This window comes from Nelusetta ayraudi, unplaced genomic scaffold (genome assembly GCF_046127955.1).
Source record: "Nelusetta ayraudi isolate G7.1 ecotype Tasmania unplaced genomic scaffold, CSIRO-AGI_Nayr_v1 ptg000119l, whole genome shotgun sequence".
NCBI classification, from domain to species: domain Eukaryota; kingdom Metazoa; phylum Chordata; class Actinopteri; order Tetraodontiformes; family Monacanthidae; genus Nelusetta; species Nelusetta ayraudi.
In genome coordinates this window covers 350322-359884 of record NW_027466169.1, presented here as the reverse complement: position 1 = coordinate 359884, position 9563 = coordinate 350322, and the positions used below count along the sequence as shown (strand labels likewise).

At 52.4% G+C, this 9563-nt stretch overlaps 1 protein-coding gene across 1 annotated transcript; it reads left to right on the top strand.

The window, feature by feature from the left end:
* Positions 1-1565: 1565 nt before the first annotated feature.
* On the top strand, positions 1566-9331 carry LOC142903796 (A disintegrin and metalloproteinase with thrombospondin motifs 9-like). Its single transcript, XM_076049625.1, has 10 exons — positions 1566-1892; positions 2648-2818; positions 3389-3604; positions 3810-3939; positions 4874-4968; positions 5060-5154; positions 5269-5402; positions 5972-6063; positions 6192-6296; positions 7025-9331. The coding sequence occupies exons 1-10, from the start codon at positions 1566-1568 to the stop codon at positions 7112-7114; spliced, it is 1455 nt and encodes a 484-aa protein (XP_075905740.1). The 3' UTR covers positions 7115-9331.
* Positions 9332-9563: the final 232 nt, after the last annotated feature.

The following is a 9563-nucleotide window of genomic DNA, read 5'->3' as shown; positions in this document are numbered from 1 at the left end:
CGGTGAAGAGCCGGTTGTGCCCCCCCCCCCCCCCCCCCCCCCCCCTTGCACTCTCTCACTGCTGCTGGTGTCTGGAAGCAATCATCGTCCTCCGCATACCACCAGCGAGCGTGAAATCCTCCAGCGGAGCAGAAAGACATGTTTCATATCTTCATATGCGTGCATGTGACAACTCTGAAAGTGCAGTACTCACACACACACACACACACACACACACACACACACACACACGCACACGCACACATGCACAAAGCCACCGGTCGGGGCAGTTGGTTCTGCTGCTCAGTCTGGGTCACCGGCAGTGCTGGATACGATCGGCCTCCTCTAAATCCCCCTGAACCCAGTTGAGTGTACTGGAGTTTGTGTTTTTGGGTGAAACGGCAACCCACCTCTGGGGAACAACTAACCGAGTGCAAGATTTTCTCCATCTGAGGTTTTGTGACGTTCTAACTTCAATAAAACAGCAGCAGCAGCTCATGCTGATGAACAAGCAGGTTCCCACTTCCTGCTTTTTACATTTCACTGGAAGATAAAATCACCGCTAGGTGCAGAGATGAGTTTCCCTGCGGTCGGGTTTTTAGTTCCTTTTTCCAAACTTGAGTCTTTGACACCCCCCACCCCAAATATCTGCCGGAAGATTTGTGTGTGTGTTTGTTTCAAAAAGATTTTGGTCTCGCATCAGAGGTCCAGAAACACACTGAAGTTATTTTGTTGTCTTTCGTTAATCAGACAAAATTAGAAAACCAAATTCTTGCAGTTCTTGCGCTCTGGGACATCTGGCTATAACATCCAGTTCTGAGCTGGACAGAACCCCCAGGTCTCAGCTGGACAGAACCCCCAGTTCTCAGCTGGACAGAACCCCCAGGTCTGAGCTGGACAGAACCCCCAGGTCTCAGCTGGACAGAACATCCAGTTCTCAGCTGGACAGAACCTCCAGGTCTGAGCTGGACAGAACCCCCAGGTCTGAGCTGGACAGAACATCCAGTTCTCAGCTGGACAGAACCCCCAGGTCTGAGCTGGACAGAACCTCCAGTTCTCAGCTGGACAGAACATCCAGGTCTGAGCTGGACAGAACCCCCAGGTCTGAGCTGGACAGAACATCGTGCAGCACGTGCAGAGTGTGTAGATGTTGATGACGGCACTGAAACAAACTGCACTTGGGAGACTCAAGACAATACAGGGCCTCACAAATGCACAAGATGTCCAAGTACTGTAGAACCCGAAGCTCTTGCTTGACTTCAAGGTTGAAACCACTCAACTTGTTACGAGTTCAGATTTTGTTTTCCTTCACACAGCTGTGTGAATATGAATAAGAGCAGGTTGACTTGATTTCACCTGCGGCTCCCTCGGAGGTACGACGGTTAATGACGGAGTCGATACTAAGAACTGCCCACGGACTCTTGTCTCCACCCGTTCCTCATCAAAGTCCCGCTGACTCGGCCAGAAAGCTGGCAGGCTCGGCAGAAGTCCTCCCTCCCTCCTGGCCGGTCAGTCTGCAGAGACTCTGAAACCTGGGGGTGGGGGGTGTTCTGGGCCGAGGACAGAACACAGAGCACAGTCACAGGATGCAGCTGAACTCAACTGAACAAGCTCAGCTGAGCGAACACCATGTGTGTGTGTGTGTGTGTGTTTTTCACACTGTGTGTGTGTGTGTGTGTGTGTGTGTGTGTGTGTGTGTGTGTGTGTGTGTTGTTTCCTGTCCCCTTGTCCCTCTGCAGTGCTCCGCCTCCTGCGGCGTCGGCGTTCAGAACCGGGACGTCTACTGCCGGCTGCGGGGCAGCGGTCGTGTCCGGGCGGACCTGTGCGAGGCCCGGCAGCGTCCCGGCGCCGCCCGGCCCTGCCAGGCTGCAGAGTGCAGCCAGTACACCTGGCAGGCCGGCCGGTGGGAGGAGGTGAGTGCGGGCCGCTCTCCTCCTCGTTCTCTCTATCTCTTCCTGCCTCCCTGTTTCTGTTCTTTCTTTGTCTGAGACAGCTGAGCAGATGTTTATTGAGGGCTTCTTATTGGCTGAGATCCCCCCCCCCCCCCACACACACACACACACACACACACACACACACCATTAAACAGGCGACCTGCAGATCAGGGCCTCCGGAGGGCTTTTTGTTGATAACCATCCGTGGATCTGAGGTGCGCTGCCCCTCCACCCCACCCCCCCACCCCCCCACTTGTCTTCACTTTCATGTCCCGTGTCTTATCCTCCGAGGAGGCGGCGCCATGTAGGGACAAAAAGCAGCAGCCAGTTTCCTCCCAGCTGCAGGAATGTGTGCAGCGGTCAGGTCTTTGTGTTGTCTTGCCTCCAGCTCCTCCTCAGAAGACCAAAGACGTGCATATAAAATCCTCCCAGTAACCGTCTTTTTTTTTTTTTCTTTCCTTTTCTTGATTGAGCATGACTCCATGCTAGGATGCTGTTTGCAACGCGTCTTGAATGCGCTGCTATAAAGCGGTCGCAGCTTAACTTTTATCTTTTTTTACGGCAACCAGAGCACATGATGCGATTGCGCTCCTCATGCCAAGAAGTGTGCGCACAAAAACGCACACAGCTCGCCCCTATACTCCCCCCCCCCCCCGTCTCCTGCAACCATGTGGGGTCCAACACTGCCCCCTGTGCCCGGTCTGGCTCACGTCCGTCCCCCCTCTCCTCCTCAGTGCAACGCCACCTGCGGAGACGGCAGCCGGAGCCGGACGGTGGCCTGCGTGGCTCTGGGGACCCGGCCCGTTCAGGACCAATACTGCGACCCGGCGTCGCGGCCGCAGGCCCGGCAGCCCTGCGCGGCCGCTCCCTGCCGCTACACGTGGATCAGCGGGGAATGGTCGCAGGTAGGAAGGAATCCCCACCGGCAAAAAGCAGAAAATACTGTCAAGGCTCCATGTTAGCCATCTTCTCAGACCTTTATTTTTAAAGGTCCCCCCCCCCCCCAAAGAATTTGCCTTCTGTTTTCAGCCTCCTGCAAAAAGAAGGGAACTGGGTTTTAGCCCTTGGCTTTATTGGACCTTCCACATGTTTGCAAGGAAACTGCGTGAGAAAAACCTCTCCGGGTGTGTTGTCCCTAACTGGGAGAGGTCTTTAATGCCCTTTGTGACATCACAAAGAGTTGATTTCAAAATGGAGAAAGAAGCAAAAGCTAAAGAAGAACAGTGTAAGGACTCAAAGCGCTGATCACGGCCACGCTCTGCATTTTAAAGGGTTAATGGAACTGCATTCAGAGTGTTGCAATTGTTGCATCGTGACTCATAGAATGGATTTTAATGATCTGCACCAACGTGTTGCCAGTGAAGTCTCCCTCAGCCCTGTGCAAACACGTATTCTTCCAATCTGTAGCAAGTAACTCTGTGTGTGTGTGTGTGTGTGTGTGTGTGTGTGTGTGTGTGTGTGTGCTCACTCCTCAGTGCTCTGCCAGCTGCGGCGTGGGCTTCCAGCAGCGTTTTGTGTCCTGCTCCTCCTCCTCCTCTTCCTCCTCCTCCTCCCCCCCCCAGGCTGTCCTCCCCCCCCGGCCCCCCTCCTCCAGCTCCCGCTGCCCTCCGTCGCCCCCCGCTGGCACGCGGCCGTGCCTCCTCAGGGACTGCCCGCACACCAGCTACTGGAGAGTTGGCCCGTGGAGCAAGGTGAAAGAGAAAAGCGCTGTGTTGTTCGATGGGCGGCGGCCTCTTCCAGTTAATTGCTGCTGCTTCTTTTCTTTTTGTTCCTTTTCTTTTCTTCTTTTCTTCTTTTCTTCTTTTTTTCCTGCCAATGTGCAAAAGTCCCGGTTTGCATGTTTGGATCCATCTTCAGCTCGTCTGTGTGTGTGTGTGTGTGTGTGCCAAACACCAGTGCTCGCAGACGTGCGGCGCCGGGGTGAAGGAGCGGCCAGTGGAGTGCGTCACGTCCAAAGGTCTCCCCTCCAAGCAGTGCCGTCCTCCGGAGCGACCCCAGCCTCGAGCCTCCTGTCGGGACCGAGAGTGTGAGTCAAGCTCCGCCCACACCAGACGCCCCCCCCTGTTCCGCCTCCTCCAAACTCCCGCCGCCTCGAGCCGCAAACGCGCTGGTGGCGTTAAACGGACTGTGCTGCGGCGCCGCCCAACACCGTTTCTGACTGTGTTTACACACGGTGTTGTTTTGGCTTTGGCCCGAACACATCGAGGCCGAGCGGAGCGGAGACCTCGGCTCAAAGCCCCCCCCCCCAGCTGATGACTTGGCGGAACCGTAAATATGCAGTCAGCAGTTTAACACAGACGGCGGTACGGATGAGGGGTGTGTGTGTGTGTGTGTGTGTGTGTGTGGGCCAGCCTTCATTATCGACTTGCTGTCAGAAGCCGGCAGCGGGCCAAAGGTTTGCAGCTTCACCCCCCCCACACCTCTGATGTTCCAGTGCCCACTGGACTGTCCCATTCCCGACTTTGGCTTCTGCCAAGTCGGGCCAGGCTGGAATTAAAACGATCTGCTCGGGTGACGGCCAGTTCCACGCTCAAGTATTCACACTCGTCGGCTAATCATCCCCGATACGAGAAGAGGAGCTGCGGCCGGGGGGGGGGGTGGGGGGGAGGAGTTTCGGCGTCGCTGGGGAGGAAATCCAGGCCGCAGAGAAAATTACGGTTTGATTTGTTATTGTTTGCTTTTGCAATTTTCCTGGTGTCAGGAAAATTGCAGCAGGTGTCCTGGCCAAAAGATGAAAGGGCAACACAAGTCATCAGCAATCATGCAGGGGAATAAAGTTCACAATGTTCACTTTGCATGCAGTCCAAGGAGGATTGGAAGCACCGTGTGTGACAGTTCACCAGGTTCTGGTGGACTCCTCTATTAATTCCAGGACGGCTGCTTCTGTTATTCATACTGGATTATCTGAACCTTTGAGTTGGACAAGTTCTGCATTTGAAAACAAAGATCTACTCCCACAGGCCAGGTGTTCACTTCCTGCCGAGAGGTCCAGGTGAGGCAGGGGGTGAGGATGGACGGCGAGTACTATCTGCGGGTCAAGTCCCGGATCCTGCAGGTACGTCTGAGCTGTCTGAACAGAACACATGGACACACACTCACACACACAGCAGGCCCTCACCAGCAGTGTCACTGTGGTCTGGCCTCAGATCTACTGTGCGGAAATGCAGACCGAGTTCCCCAAGGAGTTTGTGACGCTGCGCAGCGGCCAGACTGACAACTACTCGGAGGTGTACGGCAACAGGTGCGCTCGCAGGCTTCGGCTTCGGCTCCGGTTCCGGTTCCGGTTCCGTCCGGACGACTTGGTGTGTGGCGTGTCGACCGCTGTGTGACAGGAAGCTCTCTCGACCCATCGCAGGCTGCTGAATCCCTTCCAGTGTCCGTACAACGGCAGCCGGCGGCAGGACTGCGAGTGTCGGAACGACTACTCGGCTGCAGGATACACACTCTTCCACAAAGTGCGCCTGGACCTCGACTCCCTGAGCGTAACCAGTGCGTAGCCGCCGCCGTCTGTACAAGCATTGCTCGAATCGGTGTAAAATCCTGCCCATTCTGCCACCTAGTGGACAGATAAGAGATTGCAGCACTCACTCGGCCACCCCTCCCCCCCTCCCGAGCTTTCTGGTGAACTACGGTGGCCTGCGCATACTGTGTATTGTACTGCAGGTGTACGCTTTTATTAATGTGTTTACCAGCAGTATATTATGCTTTTACTTTGAAACTATTTTTAGATAAAAAAAAAAGATAAATCAGGACAGATTTTGTTGCGCTGGACCTTCAGCGCTTCAAACTCAGAGTTGGGTCACGGTTGCCGTGTGGGACCATGGCGGCGGGACAGCTGTCTTGCATCCTTCTTCCGACCTCTCATAAACGAAGCAGAAATGGGACGGAGTTCAAAGTGCGGAGATCAAACATCTGGCGACGTCGCGGCCGCCCTGCGCTGAAGCCTAATTGCATCAAGTGTGGTTTGCCGACGCTGCGCTCGGTTGTTTACCTCTGAGCAGCTGCGTGCGCTCTCTGTTTACCTCCCGTGTTTGTGTCTCTGCGTGCGTTCCCACCAGTCACAGATCTCCAGTTCTCCCAGACCCCCCTGGGCCGACCCGTGCCCTTCGCCACGGCGGGGGACTGTTACAGCGCCGCCAAGTGTCCGCAGGTGGGTGGAACGTCAGCGATGGCAGAGACGCAGACAGCGTTAGCTTCAGCTGGTTAGCTTCAGCTGGTTAGCTTCAGCTCATGTATTGTATTATTATATTCTATTGTATATGACTGCGCTCTGTCCAGGGCCAGTTCAGCATTAATCTGACGGGCACCGGCCTCAGAGTGTCCGAAGCCACCAAGTGGACGTCGCAGGGCAACTACGTCTCCGTCAAGGTCCACAGGTCCGAGGTGAGCCGCCATCGAGGCGTCGGTGAAGGAAGGGACCAAAAATCTGTGGCCAAATGTCAGCCGAGTTGCCGCGTTTGTAACTCCGTCTGATTCAGCGCAGAGGAATCTCCACTGACATTTAGAAATGCTCCATTCTTCAGTGCAATAAAGAGCCGCCCTCTGCCCACTCTTCCCTCTCTCTCTCTCTCTCTCTCTCTCCACTCTTTCCTCTCTCTCTCTCTTCCCTCTCCTCTCTCTCTCTCTCTCTCTCTCCCACTCTTTCCTCTCTCTCTCTCTCTCTCTCTCTCTCCACTCTTCCCTCTCTCTCTCTCCCACTCTTTCCTCTCTCTCTCTCTCTCTCTCTCTCTCCACTCTTCCCTCTCTCTCTCTCTCTCTCTCTCTCTCTCCTCTCTCCCCTCTCTCTCTCTCTCTCTCCCACTCTTTCCTCTCTCCTCTCTTCCCTCTCTCTCCCACTCTTTCCTCTCTCCTCTCTTCCCTCTCTCTTTCCTCTCTCTCCTCTCTTCCCTCTCTCTCTCTCTCCCACTCTTCCCACTCTTTCCTCTCTTCCCTCTCTCCTCTCTCTCTCTCCCACTCTTTCCTCCCTCTCTCTCTCTTTCCTCTCCTCTCTCTCGCTCTCTCTCTCTCTCTCTCTCCCACTCTTTCCTCTCTCTCTCTCTCTCTCTCTCTTCCCTCTCTCTCTCTCTCTCCCACTCTTTCCTCTCTCTCTCCTCTCTGTCCCCCGTTTGTAGGACGGGACAAGAATTTACGGACGCTGCGGTGGTTTCTGTGGGAAGTGCATTCCCCAGGCTCACAGCGGCCTACTGCTGCAAGTCCAGTGAGCTTCCATCTCTTCGCCCGGGCGCCCAGAGCCTCTCTGTCACTTGATTCACGGACTCGGCCGTCATCTGCCGCGATGGTCCCTAAACGGCAGCTACTGTGTGCTACTGCAGCTCAACGCGACCAGGAAGAGTTCTCACACGGCTGCGTTCACGTTCACCGGCCACCAACGCCGCAGTCCAACTTGTCTGGAAGGTCAACACTGCATGTTGTTGTTTTTGTTTTTTCATGCAGCATGTTGTTGTTTTTAGCGTCATACAAAGGGATAAAGCATTTCAAAACAGGGGGAAGAAACTTTGCAACAGAGATATAGAAAAAAAAACCCCGAGCAGACCTTTGCTTGAAGTATTATATATAGTGTATATGAATAGAAAGCTGTTAGAGACGCATCTAACTGGATGTACTTTTCGTGGCGTAACAATATTTATACATTTACAGCGAGACTGTAAATGTGCAGTCAGTGGAACGGCGTACAAACATCTGCGTGCGTCTCTTACCTGGTGCAATCCTCTCCAGACGAATGCTTTGGAAAGCACAGTCAGTGTTCCAGTCAGCTCGGCTAATATAGAAGAGAACTACTGGAAAAACACAGTGTTGTCGCTACAACCGTTCCTTTTGGCTGGGTGTTTGTGTCAAACGTCAGCTGCCATTCAGTTTGTAGCCTTGCAGCGAACACCGGCGGCATGCTAGCTTAGCCTAGCAGAACACGCAGACGCGCAGGCAGCTGGCCTGTTTAAAACTAACTCAGTCCGCTCGTCGACCACTGCTGGAAATCTCAGCGCCAGTCAACCGAACCGCGCTTCAGTGTTTGAGGTGCAATCACAGCAGCTCGGCATTACTCACTGGTTCTGGTTCTGACGACTGCCAGGAAGATTTTGGTCCGTCGGCGCCACGTCTCTCTGTGGTCAGCGATGATTAGCTAACAGCTCCATTGGTTTGATTCTGTTAACAGCGACGTTAGATCAGAATCTCATGGTCATCGAATCCTTTTATCTTCTCGTGTTTCCTTGAAGCTACCGCTGACCAATGATATCGCTCAAAGATCGGACTTTGGAACTACTCGCCCCCCCCCCCACCCCCTGTATTGCCACTAATATTTTCCAATGCGTTTGAAGTATAGAAGTTCCACCAAGTCCTCTGAGTTCTGGTCCGTTGTTGCAATGTCTCACCTCACGCAGGCCCCTGCAAGCCCTACCTCTCACCAGCATCCATCCTTTACTGAGATACGTGTCCTAATATATTTATGTCTGACCATATTTATTGTGTAAGGTACAGTGACTACTACCGGCGCTGAAGCCATTGTCTGATGTGAACTTTTTTTTTTTCCTGTCTTCTGCAAATGTTTAGTTTGTAACAACTTAACCTAAAACGGGGATCTTTTCTAACGGTGCTTTGGAACTACTGGAATTACCTCTGACCTTTGGAAGGAAAACATACCTGCGTGGAGGCTCTGGAGCGGATGCTGAAAAGTCGAGCTCCGATTCTGTCAGGCTTATGGGAAGTTGCCGCGGGGCAGTGACCGGACCCCTCGTGAAGTCCTCGTCACGCCGCGGCCGCTACAGCAGCTGTTAAGCAACACAACGCGCTTGCATTGAGCTTAACCAAAGTTAGAAGATGGGTGCAGACGATCCTTTTTTTTTTTCTCCTCTCCTCAGAAAATGCAGGACGCGTTGATTTAAAGAATGGCTGATTACTTTGAAAAAAAGAAAGGTAAAAGTGTCAATGAGCAGCTAGAAACACCTTTGGCCCTCGTGCATATATATATACACAGTGTGATGGCCAATTGTTCTATGAGGTCTGTATCAGAAAAATAATACTTGATGCACTATGTGCCATAAATTCTTGTAGAAATGTAATCCTCTTCTTTTTTTTTTTTTAATGTAATAACCAGTAAGAATTGTAACTTATGATATAAGTGTATTTTTTAATATTCATACTTGAATTGTAAACAGCGTGCTAAATATTGAATGAGCCTTGATACTGATTAGAGGAACTGTGTGTGTGTTTGTTTGCCATGCTTTATCCAAAGATGTTTAAAAAAAAAAGAAAAAAGAAGAAGAAGAATCATAAGTACCTAGTGTGTATGTAGCTTGTACAGAAGAAACGAACGATGATTCTGGTGCTATGATTACCAATCCTACCAATACTGTATTTTGTGTTACTTTACTAACACTGTAAAAATAATGATATTAATTAAAGAGATGCTTTTCAGAAACTCACAGGTTGTTGTTGTCCTGCATTGCCCAGCATTCTACCCTGCTGGGCCTTATGAAATGGTTGTGCCATGTTAGCATGCTACGGATAGCATTTTTCATTTGACAGTCGCGACACCAAATTGCAGCCGAAGGTGTTTTGGTGGGGCGTAAAATCTCCACTTCAGACTGTGTGTGTGTGTGTGTGTGTGTGTGTGTGTGTGTGTGTGTGTGTGTGTGTGTGTGTGTGTACCTGGAG